General features: G+C 43.1%; 1 protein-coding gene across 1 annotated transcript; it reads right to left on the bottom strand.

Moving 5' to 3' along the window:
• Window positions 1-15,320: 15,320 nt before the first annotated feature.
• LOC137374846 (C-C motif chemokine 20-like) lies at window positions 15,321-16,375 on the bottom strand. Its single transcript, XM_068041395.1, has 4 exons — window positions 16,239-16,375; window positions 16,007-16,121; window positions 15,832-15,909; window positions 15,321-15,532 (listed from the first exon to the last, which is right to left on the bottom strand). The coding sequence occupies exons 1-4, from the start codon at window positions 16,318-16,320 to the stop codon at window positions 15,499-15,501; spliced, it is 309 nt and encodes a 102-aa protein (XP_067897496.1). The 5' UTR covers window positions 16,321-16,375; the 3' UTR covers window positions 15,321-15,498.
• Window positions 16,376-19,925: the final 3,550 nt, after the last annotated feature.

Below are 19,925 nucleotides of genomic sequence, written 5' to 3'. Positions count from 1 at the left end.
TAAGTTCATTAGCAATAGTCAGCACGGTTTTGTGACGGGTAGGTCGTGCCTCACAAACCTTATTGAGTTTTTCGAGAAGGTGACCAAACAGGTGGATGAGGATAAAGCAGTGGATGTGGTGTATATGGATTTCAGTAAGGCGTTTGATAAGGTTCCCCACGGTAGGCTATTGCAGAAAATACGGAAGTATGGGGTTGAAGGTGATTTAGAGCTTTGGATCAGAAATTGGTTAGCTGAAAGAAGACAGAGGGTGATGGTTGATGGCAAATGTTCACCCTGGAGTTTAGTTACTAGTGGTGTACCGCAAGGATCTGTTTTGGGGCCACTGCTGTTTGTCATTTTTATAAATGACCTGGAAGAGGGTGTAGAAGGGTGGGTTAGTAAATTTGCAGATGACACTAAGGTCGGTGGAGTTGTGGATAGTGCCGAAGGATGTTGTAGGGTACAGAGGGACATAGATAGGCTGCAGAGCTGGGCTGAGAGATGGCAAATGGAGTTTAATGCGGAAAAGTGCGAGGTGATTCACTTTGGAAGGAGTAACAGGAATGCAGAGTATTGGGCTAATGGGAAGATTCTTGGTAGTGTAGATGAACAGAGAGATCTTGGTGTCCAGGTGCATAAATCCCTGAAGGTTGCTACCCAGGTTAATAGGGCTGTTAAGAAGGCATATGGTGTGTTAGCTTTTATTAGTAGGGGGATCGGGCTTCGGAGCCACGAGGTCATGCTGCAGCTGTACAAAACTCTGGTGAGACCGCACCTGGAGTATTGCGTGCAGTTCTGCTCACCGCATTATAGGAAGGATGTGGAAGCTCTGGAAAGGGTGCAGAGGAGATTTACTAGGATGTTGCCTGGTATGGAGGGAAGGTCTTACGAGGAAAGGCTGAGGGACTTGAGGTTGTTTTCGTTGGAGAGAAGGAGGAGGAGAGGTGACTTAATAGAGACATATAAGATAATCAGAGGGTTAGATAGGGTGGATAGTGAGCGTCTTTTTCCTCGGATGGTGATGGCAAACACGAGGGGACATAGCTTCAAGTTGAGGCGTGATAGATATAGGACAGATGTCAGAGGTAGTTTCTTTACTCAGAGAGTAGTAAGGGCGTGGAACGCCCTGCCTGCAGCAGTAGTAGACTCGCCAACTTTAAGGGCATTTAAGTTGTCATTGGATAGACATATGGATGAAAATGGAATAGTGTAGGTCAGATGGTTTCACAGGTCGGCGCAACATCGAGGGCCGAAGGGCCTGTACTGTGCTGTAATGTTCTAAAAAAAAAAATCATTAGAAGGTTCCAATGAATGCACAGAGGCTGGCTTGTGATCGTCTGTCTATCGCTGTGAAAACCAAAAAGTTTCCTTGATCGAAGACAGACTCAGATTGTGCAGTAGCAGGAAGGCTGTGTGCCTTTCTCTCTCTCTCTCTCTCTCTCTCTCTTCCTTTCTCTCCAGATAACACAAGTTTGAACCTTGTCTATGACTGTGGACCCTCCAAACCTACAGATTGCTGCAGGCAAAGATCAGGTGAAGAGAGCCACCTACAAGTATGCCTCCAAGAAAGCCTTGAGCCAAACGGGCCAGCCACAAAGTGCACTTTGATCAGCCATCAACTTCAACAATACAACTTTATCCAGAAGACCATCAAATCATCCAACTTCACAGACGGTATATTTAATTTCCATTTATTCTGGACTCCAATCCAACCACAAAATCTACTTTTCCCTCTGTAATCTATTTATTTGTGTGTGAGCCTCTTGTGTATGTGTGCATGAATGTGTAGCGTAAATTTGTTATTTTTTCTAAAGCGGTTTTAGATTAAGTATCATAAACTCACCTCTTTCTTGTTTAAACTCAAGAAAACCTGTCTGATTGGTTCTTTCATGATCACATTAAAGGTAAAAGATTAAACACGCACTGAGGTGGTAAGCACAACCACTGTTTAAAAAAAGGAATAAACACTGTTGTGGTCAAATAAGAGGAAGGACAAGAGGAAAACCTAGGACCCCCCCCTCACCTCGCCGTAACAGAGTTTACATGTTACAGGCTGTGTCCTCAATGGAAATGTTAGCGCAGGCATCTCAGATTGAGTTCCATGCCATGCCATTCTTTCTGGGGTTCTCTGTTAAAACATTCCTGAATCAGAAGATACCTGACATTCGTGGCATCCTGACTAGACCTATGAGGCCCACGCTTTGCCTAACCACCTCCCTGTGCAGCTGGAGCAACTCAGTGTTCTGCACCCTCTGCCTCCTCTTCCTCCTCCTTTTCCGTCCTTTTCCTCCAATGAGTTGTGCTCATCCAGCGCTTCACCATCCTGAAGGACCACACCACTCTGGAGGGCCATGTTATGCAGACCACCACATTGAGCAAGGCTCTAGCAGGACTGTTGTGCAGGGCACCACCTGACCAGTCCAGGTACCAGAACCACATCTTAAGAAGCCTGATGGCCTGCTCAATGGTTGTCCTAGTAAGTCGATCATGTTGGTTGTATCACCTCTGTGCCTCTGTCTGGGGATCTCATAGAGGGGTGAGTAGCTATCTCTTCAAGGGATAGCCCTTGTCCCTAGAATCCATCCACGGACTTTGAGGGTTAGCGTAAAGAACTGTGGCAGCTTGGGCTGTCGGAGGATGAAGGACTCATGGCAGTTTTCAGGAAAGCAAGCACACATGCAGAGGAAGCTCTTGTTGTGGTTGCAAACCAGCTGAAATTTGAGGGAGTGAAAGACCTTCCCATGTTGATGAATCTCTCTGGCCGGTCACTGTGTGCATTGATGGCCACATAGGTGCAATTGATGATGCCCTGCATCTGTGGGAATGCAGTGATGGTGGTGAAACCCACGTCCAATTGTGACTGCGAGGCTGCATCTGTCGTGAAAAGCGTGTGCTGTCCAGCTCTGGAAAATGAGATGCAGTGGTGGGCAGCGTTTACAAGATGCCACCAAGGTCCGAGGCTGATCTTTGGAAGAAGCCAAAGCCAGAAGTGAAGAAGTTCAAGGCCACAGTGACTTTGACAGTTACTGGAAGGGTATGGAGAGCAGTGCTGCGAGGTGCAAGGCCTTCGGTGTCAAGGGCATTGATGTCTGTGACTATCTGCCTGGAAATTTGTAGAGTCCTGCGGCACTGATTCTTGGTCATCTCCAGGTAGCTCTGTCTTCATGGGGAGATCCTATGTGAAGGTTATGACCTCCGTATCCTTCCTGCCCCTCATCCCTCTCCCCTGCCCTCCTGATGCAGGACTCTCCAGCCTTCCTGCTGAGTGTATTGCTCCTCATAGCCACTGGATTGAAAATCTGAGAGCCATGCTCCCATTGTGCTCAGGTGGCACCCCAATTGTGCATGGCAACCTTGCCCCCTGCTCTTATGCTCTGTGATGCCAGGAGGGTGACAGCCCCCTGCATTCCCCAAGCACTTGCTGCCTACTGTCCCCATCAGCTGTGCTGCGGTGCTGGCACCTGTCTCCCAATGGCCAAGTCCCCCTCTGCCATGTTCACCCCTTTGTGGGACCCATCTAAATCCCTGGGGTGGTCAGGGCTGGCTCTCCACTGAGTATCCACCTCCATTCACCTGGTCATCCACAGACAGCGTGTACCGCCCTCTCACTGCCCAGGGGAACATAACCGGCACTGGGAATGGCATTGGGAAACTGGCATGCTGGCCAGTGCTAGCATTATGGACCTCTCCCCACTTCTGTTCCCGCCCTGGTGGGGCCCGAAAATTCTGCCCAAGCGTTGCAACCAATGTTATGTGCGTGCAAGTGCTAAAGCCAGTACAAAGCAGTCCATATTATCTAGGAGTAAACAATAGACATTGAACAATGAGTGTTGTGTGTTCCAAAATGGCAACACTGAGATTTACTGCAGATTCTGTAAGTGACAGCAAGACAGATTTTGTATTTGGGACTGATGTTATTTTGTGAAAATTAATGAAGGAAACATTGGGGCACTTTTCCTTTTTTGCTTCAGCATATACAGATGTCAGAAAATAATATACAAACTTGACCTTGTATAATTTAGTACATTCGCTTTATGGGGAAATGAGGAGGGACAAGTGGATCAAGTGTCAGTAGGGGACCGTGATCATGGCATCACAAATATAGTATCATAGTATCCATAGCTATGGAAAAGGACGAGGAGCAATCCAGAATAAAGACGTAATTAATTGGGAAGGGACAATTTAAATGGCTTGAGACAGAATCTGGCCCAGCTAAATTGGAATCAAAGATTGGCAGGCACAACTGTTATGGAACAATTGGCTGCCTTTAAAGAGGTAATGGTTCAGGTACATTCGAGGTACGTCTCACGAGGATGTAGCGTAGGAAAAACACAGCCAGAGCTCCCTAAATTATGATAAAAATAGAAAGTAAGATGAAGCAGGAAAAGCGTGCGATTGACAGCTGATAACACAAATGAGAACCAGGCTGACTATGGAAAGTTCAGAGGGGAAGTGCAAAAAGTAATAAGAGAAGCAGGGAGAAAGTATGAGAAGAGACTGGCAGCTAACATAAAAGGGAATTCGAAAGTTTTGTATAGACATTCTTCTTTGGCCTCCTTATCCCGAGAGACAATGGGTAAGCGCCTGGAGGTGGTCAGTGGTGTGTGGAGCAGCACCTGGAGTGGCTATAAAGGCCAATTCTAGAGTGACAGGCTGTTCCACAGGTGCTGCAGAAAAATGTGTTTGTCGGGGCTGTTACACAGTTGGCTCTCCCCTTGCGCTTTTGTCTTTTTTCCTGCCAACTGCTAAGTCTCTTCGACTCGCCACACTTTAGCCCCGCCTTTATGGCTGCCCGCCAGCTCTGGCGAACGCTGGCAACTGACTCCCACGACTTGTGATCAATGTCACAGGACTTCATGTCGCGTTTGCAGACGTCTTTAAAGCGGAGACATGGACGGCCGGTGGGTCTGATACCAGTGGCGAGCTCGCTGTATAATGTGTCTTTGGGGATCCTACCATCTTCCATGCGGCTCACATGGCCAAGCCATCTCATGCGCCGCTGACTCAGTAGGGTGTATAAGCTGGGGATGTTGGCCGCTACTATGTAAATAAATTGTAAAATGGTAGTAAAGGGAGCAGTGCGGCCAAATAGGGACCAAAAAGAGGATTTACGCATGGAGCCAGTGGGCATAGCTGATGTACTAAATGAGTACATTGCATCTGTATTTAACAAGGAAAAAGATGCTGCCAAAGTCATAGTGAAAGAGGAGATAGTTGTGACACTAGATGTGCTAAAAATTGATAAAGAGGAGGTATTAGAAACGCTGACTGTATTTAAACTTGATAAGTCACAAGGAACAGATCAGATGCATCTAAGGATACTGAGGGAAGTCAGGGTAGAAATTGCGGAGGCACTGGCCGTAATCTTTCAATCCTCCTTGGATACAGGGGCAGTGTCAGAGAACTGGAGAATTGCAAATGTTACACATTTGTTCAAAAAAGGGGGTAAGGAAAAACCCAGCAACTACAGTAATATAAAAGCAAAATACTGCGGATGCTGGAAATCTGAAACAAAAACAAGAAATGCTGGATTCACTCAGCAGGTCTGGCAGCATCTGTGGAAAGAGAAGCAGAGTTAACGTTTCGGGTCAGTGACCCTTCTTCGGAAGAAGGGTCACTGACCCGAAACGTTAACTCTGCTTTTCTTTCCACAGATGCTGCCAGACCTGCTGAGTGAATCCAGCATTTCTTGTTTTTGTCCCAGCAACTACAGGCCTGTCAGTTTAACCTCAGTGGTAGGAAAGCTTTTAGAAATGATAATCTGTGACAAAATTAACAGTCACTTGGACAAATATGGGTTCATTAATGGAAGCCACCACAGATTTGTTAAAGACAAATTGTGTTCAACTAACTTGATTGAGTTTGATGAAAGGTCACAGACCTGAAACGTAAATTCTGTTTCTCTCTCCACAGATGCTGCCAGACCTGCTGCGTATTTCCAGCACTTGCTGTTTTCATTTGTGTTTAACTAATGTTACTGTCAAGTGAGGAGGGGTTGAAGGGCTTCTCTCTTTTCCCTCTCCTTGTTAGACCACAGCTGGTTTAATTCTTTCTTAAAGTGGATGCACTGGCCAGTTCAGTAGGTGTCTGATTACTTACTTGCTATGATCGTAACAAGAACCAATCAGACAGGTTTTCTCAGGTTAACAAAGAAAGAGGTTAACTTTATTGTACCTTAACCGAACTAATAAAATAATAAACAGTGCACCAACTTTCACTCTCACACACACCAGAGGTTTACACACACACAAATAGGTTACAGAGTGGGGAAAAGTAAATTGGTTAAGTTTGAGTCCATAAAAAAAGGTTTACAGTCTATGGGGTTTTGTGATTCGGCTGGCTTCTAGCTGAATTGAGTGGTCCTGAGGCTTTTAGTTTGAAGAGGTAGATGACTGGTATGGTTGGTCTCTTGGAAATAATGATGATTTCCTCCAATGGGATTTCTGATTGTAGCTGGAGTATGTAAAGGTAGTCAGTCAATAAGCAGGATTTGAAAGCTTTCAAGCTGGAATGGAGATAGAGAGAGAGAGAGAGAGAGAGAGAGGGACCTCCATGTGGGTCTGTTCATGTCAGAGTCCAGTTGCTTCTCCTCTGCTGCAGAGAACAACACTAGCTTAAAAACACAGATGGGGAGGGGCTTGTCACAGACTTCAAAAGCTGATGGATTGGGCAGACACAAGGCAGATGAAATTTAATGCGGAGAAGTGTGAAGTGATACATTTTGGTAGGAAGAACGAGGAGAGGCAATATAAAATAAAGGACACAATTCTAAAAGAGGTGCACGGGCAGAGGGACCTGGTAGCATATGTGCACAAATCATTGAAGGTGGCATGGCAGGTTGCAAAAGCAGTTTTTTAAAATTTGTTTCATGGGATGTGGGCATTGCTGGCTATGCCAGCATTTATTGCCCATCCCTATTTGCCCATGAGAAGGTGGTGGTGAGCTGCTTCTTGACCCGCTGCAGTTCATGTGGGGTAGATACACCCACAGTGCTGTTAGGAAGGGATTTTGACCCAGTGTCAGTGAAGGAATGGCGATATAGTTCCAAGTCAGGATGGTGTGAGACTTGGAGGGGAACTTGCAGGTGGTGGTGTTCCCTCGCATCTGCTGCCCTTGTTCTTCTAGTTGGTAGGGGTCATGGGTTTGGAAGGTGCTGACTGAGTAGCCTTGGTGCATTGCTGCAGTGCATCTTGGAGATGGTACACACTGCTGTCACTGTTTGTTGGTGGTGTAGGGAGTGAATGTTTGTGGACAGGGTGCCAATCAAGCGGGCTGCTTTGTCCTGGATGGTGTCGAGCTTCTTGAGTGTTGTTGGAGCTGCTCTCATCCAGGCAAGTGGAGAGTATTCCATCACACTCCTGACATGTGCCTTGTAGATGGTGGACAGGGTTTGGGGAGTCAGAAGGTGAGTTACACGCCGCAGGATTCCTAGCCTCTGACCTGCTCTTGTAGCCATGTTATTTATATGACTACTCCAGTTCAGTTTCTGGTCAATGATAACCCCCAGGATGTTGATAGTGGGGATTCAGTGAGCATAATGCATTGAATGTCAAGGGGAGAGGGTTAGATTCTCTCTTGTTGGAGATGGTCATTGTCTGGCACTTGTGTGGCCGAATGTTACTTAATAAGGCATATGGGATCCATGGCTTTATAAATCATGACATAGAGTACAAAACAAGGACGTTATGGTGAATCTTTATAAAAAAAACTCATTCAGCTTCAACTGGAGTATTGGGCTGGATTTTACCAGCCCTTTGACAATGGGCTGGGATAAAGGCAAAATGGTGCTGGAAGGCAGCAGGTGGTGGGCCTGTCATCTTCCCACAGCCCTGCCATCTTGCCAGCGTTGGGAATGGTGGTAGGTGGCCTGTTTGCTGGGAGCCCAATGGAGCCAATTAAGGGCCTTTTCCCATCTCCGCTGGCATTTTACCAGTGATTGTGGCCCCTCTGCCGTAGGGAGAGACCAGCAGGCCTTGGTGTGCTCCAGTGGGTAGGGTCTCCTTCTTGGGCACTCTTTAGCCCATGCAGGGCCCACCCAACAGCAAAGGTTGTCTATGTGACAATGGCACTGCCTGTCCTCAGTAAAACCAACCCCCAACCCCTTGTTGGGGCCTGTTGACTGGTCCTGGTGCCCTCAGACCCCACATACCTGCCTTTGAGGATGCATGGCCATTGATGCACCCTCATTCTGCAGGTACAGCCCCAGTAGTGACCACCGCTAGCAGTAATGGCACTGAGGCTGCTGTGCTGCCAGCCCTTTGGTTGGTCAGCAGCTCTTGGGGGATGGCAGCCTCAGTGACAGTCACTTACTTGGCTGCCACAAACATGATGCGGCCCCAGGTACCGCTGACTGCCAAAGTGGGTTCGCTCCCTGCTTTTGGCCTCAGCGACAGAACCCTTGCTGCCTCCATAAGATCCAGCCTGTTATGCACAATTCTGGGCACCACACTTTAGAAAGGATGTGAAGACATTAGAGAGGGTTCAAAAAAGATTCATAAGAATGGTTCCTGGGATGAGGGACCTTGGTTACGTGGATAGGTTGGAGAAGCTGGGGCAGTTCTTTTAGCGAAGAGAAGGTTGGGAGGAGATTTGATAGAGATGTTTAAAATTATGAGGGGTCTGCACAGAGTAGATAAGGAGAAACTGTTCAAATTGGCGGAAGGGCCAAGAACCAGTGGGCACCAATTTAAGGTGATTAGCAAAAGAACCAAAGGCAACATGAGGAGAATTTTTTTTTAATGTAGCTTGTAATTAGGATCTGGAATCCACTGCCTGAGAGTGCGGTCAAGGCAGATTCAATCGTGGTTTTCAAAATCAAATTGAATAATTATCTGAAGGGGAGACATTTGCAGGGGTATGGGGAAAAGGCAGGGGAGTGGGACTAGCTGAGTTGCTCTTGCAGAGAGCCGACACAGACACGAAGGGCTGAATGACCTCCTTTTGTGCTGTAACCTTTCTATGATTCTATGATTTCTGTCTATTTGTACTAATATGATTGCATCTATGTTATGGATTTCATTTGATCTTTACTCCCCATAGCTAGAGATTAATTTAAATGGTAATTGAATACTTGAGGAAGCAGTCCCTGTTCCAACTGGAGAAAAGAATTAACACCTTTAACCTAAAATGTTATTTTGAAAGATTGATTTCAAATGGTCTAAATAACAACAGACCATGACAGTTGTAAAATTCACAAGCTGATACTGGCAACTGAGCATGATCAGCACTGACAGTGAGAATAAGGCAGCCACCACGAGGTTCCTGTCATTGTGTCACTGGATCTTTTCTGTACAGGTACAATTCTTTGATCCTTAATTTAGCTGGGATGTTGTGTTTTCTGATGCCTTGTTAATATACAATGGAGCCATTTGGAGATTATTTCTGCATGCGTAATAGAAATTAGGAGAGAATGTAATGCAGAGATAGATGAATCCCCATGACTTCACCTCTGGTATTTCCTGCTCACGGTAATTTTGACTCACCACCTCCGTGCTCCAGAATTGTGTATTTCAATCCCAAGGCACTATTTCAAAGAAGAGGTTGTTCTTCCTGGTGTCCTGGCAAATATTTATCCCTCAATCAGCATCACTAAAAGAGATTAACTGGTCTTTATCTCATTGCTGGTTGTGGGAGCTCACGGTGCTCAAATTGGCTGCTGTATTTTCTACATTACAACAGTGATTATACTTCAAAAAGCAATTAATTGGCTCTAAGCACTTTGGGATATCCTGAAGAAGTGGATGTATATAAATGCGTGCTCTTGTTATACTTGTGTTGCCGTCAGGTTATGTGGCATATTTCCTATGTATGTTAACGCACAGGTTTAATAGTGCGGAACGGCTGCCCGCCTAATTTACCTTTCCATCGATTTCAGTTATTCATAACTGTAGCTGCATAGTGAATAGCAAATGAAGGCAATTAGCCAGCACTAAAAAAAAAACTTTGAGGAGGCTGTGGAGCCTTCCAGAACCTGTAAATTCAAGTTAGTCCCATAAAAGATGACTTAATCGGTAATTTTTTTAAAAATGGGTTCATCCGCTACCCATTTAAGTCTATAATGAGTAAACAGGCAAATAACCTAGATTCTATTGTCTGGTAATGGGTGCAAGGCATCCTACACTCAAACAAATACTTCCGTTACAATAACCAAAAAAAAAATCATGTTTCCATAAGGTCATCAGTTGTAGCTTATGTTGCAAACATTTATGAGAAACTTAAATGGATCACAAAGCCCTCCAAAATATCTAAAAGAAAGAAAAATATGGTTTTTATATGTTGCCATTCATGAAAGCAGGATATCTCAAAGTGCTTCACAGCCAGTGATGTACTTTTTGAAGTGCAGTCACTATTGCAATGTAGAAACATGGCAGCCAATTTGCACACAGCAAGCTCCCACAGGCAGCAACGTGATATTGACCAGATAATCTGTTTTAGGGATTATTTGTTTGAGTGACAAATATTGGGTAGGACACTGGGGAGAACTCCTGTGTCCTTCTTTGAATAGTGCCCTGGGATCTTTCACACCCACCTGAGAGGCCAGATGGGGCCTCATTTTAACATCTCATTAGAAAGGTGACACCTCCAACAGTGCCGCACTCCCTCAAAACTGCCCTGAGGTATCAGTCTAGATCATGTGCTCAAGTCTCTGGAGTGGGACTTGAACCCAGAACCTCCAGGTTTCCATTATCTTCAATGAGCACCGCATTGTTAATGAGCTAACAACACAAAGTTAGTCTGCTACCTGTGTTGGAAGCAATGGCCGCAGGTTAATTGTGCATTGCGATCCCTGTGAATATTTTTGGGACTTCAGTGCTGTATCTCTAATCTATCGAATTTGGAGATAATAAAATCAAAGTGTTATCTTAAATAAGAATAGAACCTATGACTTTAAATGGGGATTGAATTACATTTGTACTCTGTGGTCCAGTTATCCTCTGTCCTCCAACCACACTTCATCTTTACTTTCTGTGTGTTATGCCACAGGAGATTGACTAGTATTTTTTATTCGTTTAGGATATTTCTGGAAAAATTCACTTGAACTTGGCTATAATGACATTTGGAAATACTGAAATTGTTTACACAACATCCTTAGTATACATGATGACATCAGTTTATAAGCCACAAAGAATATTTCTATGTTGAGTAGTGTGTTACACAAATCAAGATATGGGCAGTTCTTCCACATGCTTCACATTGATCAGTTGTGTGTACAACATGCAGCTCACAGGCCAGATTCTACCTACCAGAATATTTCCAAACTTGAGAAATAGTGATCTGACTAATTTGCGTTGACGTGCTCAAGTTGTTTTTTTCCAAATTCTTCCATGTATCTCCTCCCCAGAGATTTTATAATTTTTCCACATGATTATCTTGTCTTGAGCAGTTTCTGTGGTACTATCAGTTTTGATAAATACATCCACTGCAGCAAAATTACTGTTTAGATTTTACCGGGAAATAATTCTCTTTGTTAGACGTACTTAACAAGAACTGACAATAATAGAAAGATGACAAGGGACTAGAGAATGACAATGGCCCTGAATTTGCTGGAGTGAGACTTTTCATGGTTTTCCAATTAGTTAGCCTTTTCCCCTCACCCTACAGCTCAGTTTTGTTCTCCAAGTTGCTGGATGTACGAGCTGATAACATGCAAGGGCAATGAGGCAACTGGGACCTTGATGAATGCTGGGATCAATAATCTATCTCCTTAACCAATTAAATTTAAGGATTGTGAAACAAGCAGAAGAATGAAGGAATAGGAAATAGTGTGACTTAGAGTCAAATCAGGTGCAGAAACAGAAATAAAGAGATAGAAAGATTAGGGGGATTATTTTGGTGAAAGGCTGAAACAGACACTAAATGGAAGCTACGCTAATAAGACATGTCTATTTGAAAGTCTGGTTTTATTGCACAATTTTGTTTGCTGATTGTCATAATTTGGACATGCCTTAAGATGTTAAAACAGACAGCTGATTAGAAGCAATTTCCGTGGAGCAGTATATGTGGGCTCCATGGAAATTGCTTCCACTGAAGGTGTGGACTGGGCTGGCTGACACACAATGCCAGATTTTTGGATGGCTCAGTGAAAGGGCGCACAGGTTCTTGGATGTGCCACTGGAAGTCTTGTTGGAGGAGATCCAGAGGAGGAGGGATGTCCTATACCCACAGCAGGGACTGAGTCCACCTCTCCTTCCTGACCCTCCACTTCCACTCACCTGCAGCAGCTGGTACTGCTCTGCCTGGTCTCATCTCCTCCTTTCATTCCTCCTGCAGACCAAAGAGAACCGCTGGCACATTACCTATGATTAAGCACTCCCTTTCTCCTGCTGATTCCTAGAAGATGTCCAATTCTAGAGTAGCACAGCACTTACTCTTTTTAGGTGAAGTCCTCAGAGAATTTGTGGAATAAACATTGCTAAATGTTAGTGAAGTCTTGTCAAAGTGTCACAGAAAATCTCCTGAGGTGTTTCAAAAGTCCTCGTCAAATCTCAAGCAGTAAAAGGTGATTTGCCTTTAAGCAGCGCTTGAAAACCCCAGCAGCAACTTCTTTACTTTATGATTTTTTTTACTCAAGCACCATCACCAAAATGCCATGAAGCCTCATTAATGAATGCTAGTAGATAATTCAAGTGGCAATCCTTTGGGTGACAGTTCTTGTGCTCACTTCAACTCTATCTTGGGATAAACTGGCATTTCAGCTCAAGACCCCATCTTGGCCACTTTCAAGGCCCTTTAGTGCCTAAAGGAGCTGACAAAAACCACCCCACCTCCAGACCAGGAGAGAGACAGAATGAAAGAGTATGAAAAAAAAATTCCAAAAATCTCTAAAAACAATTTACTGCCTGTTAGAATCAGACTCCACAGTCCCACTTGTTCCCTTTCGGGGCCAGACAGGTTGAGTGATGTTGCAGGAATGTAAATTTCATCATTTTGAAGGTACTTAGGCTGCTAGATGCCAGCCCAAACTTTCTGCAGTGAGTTTAATTAGTAATTTATATGGAAATCCAGCAAATTTTGAAACTCAAGGAGAGGTTGAAGGAGAGCTCCTGTTTTCACAAGGCTAATGGCAACAATAGTCAGGTCGAATGTGGGTCTATTCATTGATTCCCTCCTTTGTGAGTAGCTCATCCTGGTCAAGGGATGTGGCAAGCAGGAACTTTGCAGATCAGTCACTTCAAATAGAGCATGAGCAGAATTCATCATATGTTCAGTGCTTGCTGTCCTGAGGAAAAGTACATTCCAGTTTCTGAGGCCAATTAAGCAAACTAAGAAATCCATGAGGCAAGGTGACCCATATTCTATCTGCACATGGCACTGCACAATTGGAACAGCTGTGTGTTACACAGACCTGTCAGTTTCCACCTGCCCCCACGCCACCCCCCAACACCAACTTTTCTTTACATTACTTCCGGTTAACTGGTCCCCCAAAAAGTTAGTGAAATTGATAATGAGTTATTATCTGAAAAATCAGTTGTTGGATATTAAGAATTTGCTGTCGAGCTTTCAGAGAAATGTGCTGGGTGAAATTGAACTGAGCAGGTCATAGTTAGCTTGCCAACTCAGCAGGAGTTAGTTCAATGGTGAAGTATTATAGCGTCTGTCCAACATGAACTTTGCTGTGATTTAAGATATAAACTGACATAAATTGACTTAGTTCTGCTACTAATAGGGGAGGTTTGTCTCGGAATGCAGACTCCAACTGAGTCTGAACACACATTGTACCAGCTAATATAGTGAATTTAGGAGGTATGATCAGTAAGTTCGCAGATGACACGAAAATTGGTGGTGTGTAAATAGTGAGGAGGAAAGCCTGAGATTGCAGGATGATATAGATGGGCTGGTAAGATGAGCAGAGCAGTGGCAAATTGAATTTAACACTGAGAAGTGTGAGGTGATGCATTTTGTAAGGACTAATAAGCAAGGGAATATACAATGGATGGTAGGACCCTAGGAAGTACAGAGGGTCAGAGGGACTTTGGTGTACTTGTCCATAGATCACTGAAGGCAGCAGTACAGGTAGATAAGGTGGTTAGGAAGGCATTTGGGATACTTGCCTTTATTAGCCAAGGCATAGAATATAAGAGCAGGGAGGTTATGATGGAGCTGTATAAAATGTTAGTTAGGCCACAGCTGGAGAACTATGTACAGTTCTGGTCAACAGATTATAGGAAGGATGTGATTGCACTGGAGAGGGTGCAGAGGCGATTCACCAGTCTATTGTCTGGGCTGAAGCATTTAAGCTAAGAGAGACTGGATAGGCTAGGGTTGTTTTCCTTAGAGCAGGGAAGGCTGAGGGGGCACCTGATTGAGGTATACAAAATTATGAGGGGCATAGATAGGGTAGATAGGAAAAAACTCTTTCCTTTAGCGGAGGTGTCAATAACTAGGGGGCATAGATTTAAGGTAAGGGGCAGGAGGTTTAGAGGGAATTTGAGGAAAAATGTTTTCACCCAGAGGGTGGCTGGAATCTGGAACACACAGCCTGAAGGGGTGGTAGAGGCAGGAACCCTCACAACATTTAATAAGTATTTAGATGAGCACTTGAAATGGCACAGCATACAAAGCTATGGGCTAAGTGCTGGAAAATGGAATTAGGATAGGTGCTTAATGGCCGGTGCGGACATGGTGGGCCGAAGGGCCTGTTTCTGTGCTGTATAATCTATGACTCTACAGGAAAGCTCCAAAAATGCATTCAAATGCACCAGCAGCCACAAGAAATAATCAAGCATTATATTGAAATTAAGTTAAAACTCATTTCTTGTTTTACTTTGGCCTTCTTTGTACTGAAAATGCTTCGTTTGAACTGCAACTTGAGATTTTTGATTTCCCAGAAGGAGGAATTAAACATCCAACTGAGCCAGGCAGTGGGGCATTTAAATTGTGTACTGTTCATTTAACCTGCCCTTGAACGCATACAGAGTTGGTCAGCTGATAACAGTGTCAGTGAAGACAGCATAGTGCATTGTTTAGAGTCACAATTGCTGAAGCTGGACTAATGCATGTGACGAGTTCAATGACCACTTAGCCCTTCAGTAGCAATAAGTGAGCAATATTGCAGGCAGCTTATGATGGTCAGGTTGCTGTTAGTGAAGCTAATAAAATCCCATAAAATGAATTCTGGCAGTGGAAAGCTGAAATAATTAGCTATTTAATTCATTTAAAACATTTAAAATAAACAAACGCCCTGAATCTTTAAACGCAGAAAACATTACTCATTATCTTAGACCTTTCTTGTACTAAATCAGTTTTGTGAATGAATGATAAATAGATGTAGATGTATTAAAGTATTTTCATTTATTTCAGTTTAAATAGAATTAACAGAAAATAAATAAGTATCTGCAGTTTAATTACATATTCATGTTCAATGGAACATACAATTAAATAGCTTACACATTGATTGGGAGTAATGTAAAAGTGCATTGGTTTTAACGAACTGTATAAGTGTACATAGATACTATGTATGAAGGTTTTAACTGAGATCAATCCAGCTGATACAACTTTATCTTGGCAAGATGCAACTCAGTCTTGACGTGACATTTTTTCCAGCTTTTTGCTGTAATTCAAAAGGAAGATCAGTAAATTACAAGTAATCTAACCTGTTATAATACACTGAAAATGTAGCCAATCGTTCTTACCACACAGCAAATGTTACCAAGGACCTGTTCACATTTTACACCGACTTAACAAAGAAGGTGGCATTTGTGTTAAAATTCATGTTCAAAAGCCCGATTCTAGATGCCACCCTCAAACAATCTCTATTGTCATTGCTTTATAAACGTCAGAATAAGAGAATATACTTTTTCAGTATTATTGGACAGTGAATTTGGTGTATGTTAGAACTTTTTATCTTACCTCAAAAATTCCAGTGCTTTTTTCACCCATCTCCTCGCAGGGTTTGTGCACACTGCCCGTTGTCCAACTGTGTAGAATCTGTGAAATACAATTTTCAATTAACACAACCTCATCAAATAAAACTTGCTTTTCAATCATGTGCGATACATGATTGTAATTAAGTCCCTATACTTACATAATTGCATCTATTTCACAAATCTCATTGGATTGTTGTTCCACATAGCCAGAGATGATTCGCAATGGCAACCGACTCCTTGAATAACCGAGACAGCAGTCACCATACATCGCATCTAGGAAGGGGGAGAAAGATACTTATAAGAAAAAAAGTTATGCGCGTACCTCAATTAAATTATTTTCAAACAGGCTAAACTGCTAGTAATGGCTTAAAAGGCAGATGGGAAACTTACGTGCTGATACTGAGTCACTAAACATGCTCATCATGATCAGTGAGAGCATAGCCACTAGCAGAAGTTTCCTGAGAGCACTCATTGCTGGTTTTCTGTCTGTATCCCAGATATCTTCTCTGTAGAACTTGTTGTTGGGTCAGTAGCTAAGATCTGATATGCTTTGGGTACCTGCCAGTCAGTATATATACACTTGGCCTGATGTTGGAATTTTTTGAGAACAAGGAAATGCAACCGCGGATCTGTTCCCTCTGGGTTTTTCTCTGTCAAGAGTTTATGATGTAACTGGTTTTTCTGTGTATTTATAAATAGAACTTAGTTCTCTAATTTCATAATCCACACACTCCATTCACCTTTGTTTTCCTTCCCACCGTATTGAGAGTTAAAGATCAATTTAACGCATGCAATTCTTTTGTTTGTTAAACTGTTTCTACTTAGGTCAAAAAAAACCTGACAATCTAACGAGAATGGCAGTTCCAAACTAACTAGTTCTGTGATATGAATTGTAAGTCAGGTTTCAAGCTTAGAGCAGAGTACAAAACAGGCCAATTTTAAATGTGAATGTTTATTTATTAGTTGTACACATGAATGCAAAATGAATCAATACTTATAAATATGACTAATTAATCAGAAATACAAAGTAAAGTGTTATGAAGCAGTGCTGTGTTAATTGTATGTTAATTGTATTTGTAATTGTATTAATTGCACTGCTACCTCTAGCGTCCCCATGAATCAATCCTTGGCCCCCTACATGTCTCATCTACATGCTGCCCCTCAGTGACAGAATCCAAAAGCACAGCATTAGTTTTCCCTTGTATATCGGCACCCAGCCCTATCTCATCACCACCTTGCTCGACTCCTCCACTGTTGCTAAACTATCAGACTGCTTATCCAACATCCAGTACCGGATGAGCAGAAATTTCCTCCAATTAAATATTGGGAAGACCGAAGCCATTGTTTTCAATCCCCACTCCAAACTCTGTTCTCTAGCTATTGACTTCGGCCCTCTCCCTGGCAACACTCTGATATTAAGCCAGTCTGTTTGCAACCTTCATGTCACATTTGACCCAGAGATGAGCTTCTGACCTCACATTTGCACCTCCATAACATCATCCCTGTCTCAGCTCATCTGCTGCTGAAACATTCATTCATGCCTGTGTTACCTCTAGACTTGACTATTCCAATGCACTCCTGACTGATCTCCAACATTCTACTATCCATAAACTTGAGGTCATCCAAAACTTTGCTGCCCGTGTCTTAACTCACAGCAAGTCCCATTCCCCTATCTCTCCTGTACTCACTGACCTATGTTGGATCCCAGTCAAGCAATATCTTGATTTTAAAATTCTCATCCTTGTTTTCAAATAGTCTTTCCACTCCCTATCTCTGTAATCTCCTCCAGCCCCACAACCCTCCAAGATATCTAGTTTAGTTTAGTTTAGAGATACAGCACAGAAACAAGCCCTTCAGCCCACCGAGTCTGTGCCGACCATCAACCACCCATATATACTAATCCTACACTAATCCCATATCCCTACCACATCTCCACCTGTCTCTATATTTCCCTACCACATACCTATACTAGGGGCAATTTATAATGGCCAATTTACCCACCAACCTGCAAGTCTTTTGGTTTGTGGGAGGAAACCGGAGCACCCGGAGAAAACCCACACGGACACAGGGAGAACTTGCAAACTCCACACAGGCAGTACCCAGAATTGAACCCGGGTCGCTGGAGTTGTGAGGCTGCGGTGCTAACCACTGCGCCACTGTGCTCCTCTAACTCTGGCTTCTTCAGCATACCCAATTTTAATCGCTCCCTCATTGGTGGCTGCACCTTCAGTTATCTAGGTTTTGAGCTCTGGGAATCCCTCCTAAACTTCTCCCCCTCTGTACCTCACTTTCCTCCTTTAAGATACTGCTTTACACCTACCTCTTTGACCAAGCTTTTGGTCACCTGACCTAATATCAAATGATGTAGCTCAGTGTTACTGGTATTTTATTTTATCATACTCCTATGAAGCACCTTGGAATGTTTTAGTACGTTAAAGGCACTATATAAATAAGTTGTTGTTGTTGCATTTAATTGTTATCAGGTTTTTAAAACACCTGCATAAAATTAAATATAGTTAATATATAATTAACATGCTAGATGTGATTATTATGGGGGCTATGGCGCTCATACTGAAACGATGAGAAGTAAAATTTTGGTCATGAGGGGTGAAGTGTTTATGTTTGTAGTAAATATGAAGGACAGGAAATCACTGATTGCTAATTCTGTTAAAACTCAGAAGGGTTACAATAGCGATGTGTTAAGGCAGTGCAAAGTGTTCAACAAGGAATCGAACAGTGTTAGTGACATAGCTGAAGCTTTTCGTCATGTTGCTTTTGCTGTTCTGAATGCAAGAATTCCCATTTCCTGTTATGATTGTCAGTGAAACTTTTCTATTCTGTAACCTGACCCCCATGCACATTCTTTACTGCTCCATTTGTTTTCTCCTGTTACGCCACTTGTTAATTCCCCTCATGAATAAAACCACTTTGACCGTCTATAGCAATCTATGAATAGGGAGTTTATGAGCGGCACAATTAGTCTGTAGTTAGACATAATCATGCAAAATTATGCAATTTAAAATACATCCAACTTTAAAACAAATCATGTTCTTGCATTGATTTTTATATTGCATAATTTTGCATGATTATGTGTAATTACAGACTAATTGTGCCGCTTGCCACTGAAATATTACCTGGTTAGTTGGTTAGTTTTGAACTGACCCACATAGATTGGGCAGATTCACAGAATTGTTACAGTGCAGAAGGAGGCCATTCAGCCCATCATGTCCACAATAGCTCTCCGAATGAGCCATAAACCTAATGCCATTCCCCTGCTTTCTCCCCGTAACCCTGCACATTCTTCCTTTTCAGATACCATCTAATTCACTTTTGAATGCCTCGATTGAACCTGCCTCCATCTCACACACAGGCAGTGCATTCCAGATCCCAACCACTCACTGCATGAATAAGTTTTTCGTCATGTTGCTTTTGCTACCAGTCTACACTGAGTTAGTTAATTTCAGCCAAGCTGGCAGCACAATGCTATAATGCATATAGGACACAATTTCAAAATTTGCAGATGATATGAAACTTGGATGTGTAGTAAACAGGAGAAGGTAGTAATAGAATCTAAGAGGACATGGACTGTCTGATGGAATGGGAAAACACATGGCAGATGAAATTCAATGCAGAAACATATACATTTTAGTAAGAGGAATGAGGAGAGACAATACATACTAAATGGTAGAATTGTGAAGGAGTGCAAGAAGAGAGAGACCTGGGGTGTTTATGCACATATCTTTGAAGGTTGCAGGACAGGCGAACAAAATAGTTAATGAAGTATACAGGATCCTGGACTTGACAAGTAGAAGCATAAAGTACAAAAGGCAGGAAGTTATGCTAAGCCTGTATAAAATACTAGTTCAGTTCCAGTTGGAGTATTGTGTCTGATTCTGGATACCATAGTTTAGGAAGGATGTGAAGCCTTTGGAGAGAGCACAGACAAGATTTACTAGAATAGTTCCAAGGTTGATTACATGGATAGACTGGAGAAGCTGGGGTTGATCTCCTGAGAGGAGGGAAGGCGAAACTGAGATTTGATAGAGGCATTGAAAATTATGAAGGGTTTAGGTAGAG

This window comes from Heterodontus francisci, chromosome 11 (assembly GCF_036365525.1).
Source record: "Heterodontus francisci isolate sHetFra1 chromosome 11, sHetFra1.hap1, whole genome shotgun sequence".
NCBI classification, from domain to species: domain Eukaryota; kingdom Metazoa; phylum Chordata; class Chondrichthyes; order Heterodontiformes; family Heterodontidae; genus Heterodontus; species Heterodontus francisci.
This window is presented reverse-complemented; position numbering and strand designations above follow the sequence as displayed.

Coding starts and splice junctions, on each gene's coding strand:
- LOC137374846 (XM_068041395.1), bottom strand. CDS start 16,320: ATGAGTGCTCTCAGGAAACTTCTGCTAGTGGCTATGCTCTCACTGATC. Junction 16,122..16,238: donor TAGTGACTCAGTATCAGCAC/GTAAGTTTCCCA, acceptor CCCCCTTCCTAG/ATGCGATGTATGGTGACTGC. Junction 15,533..15,831: donor AAAGCACTGGAATTTTTGAG/GTAAGATAAAAA, acceptor TTTGAATTACAG/CAAAAAGCTGGAAAAAATGT.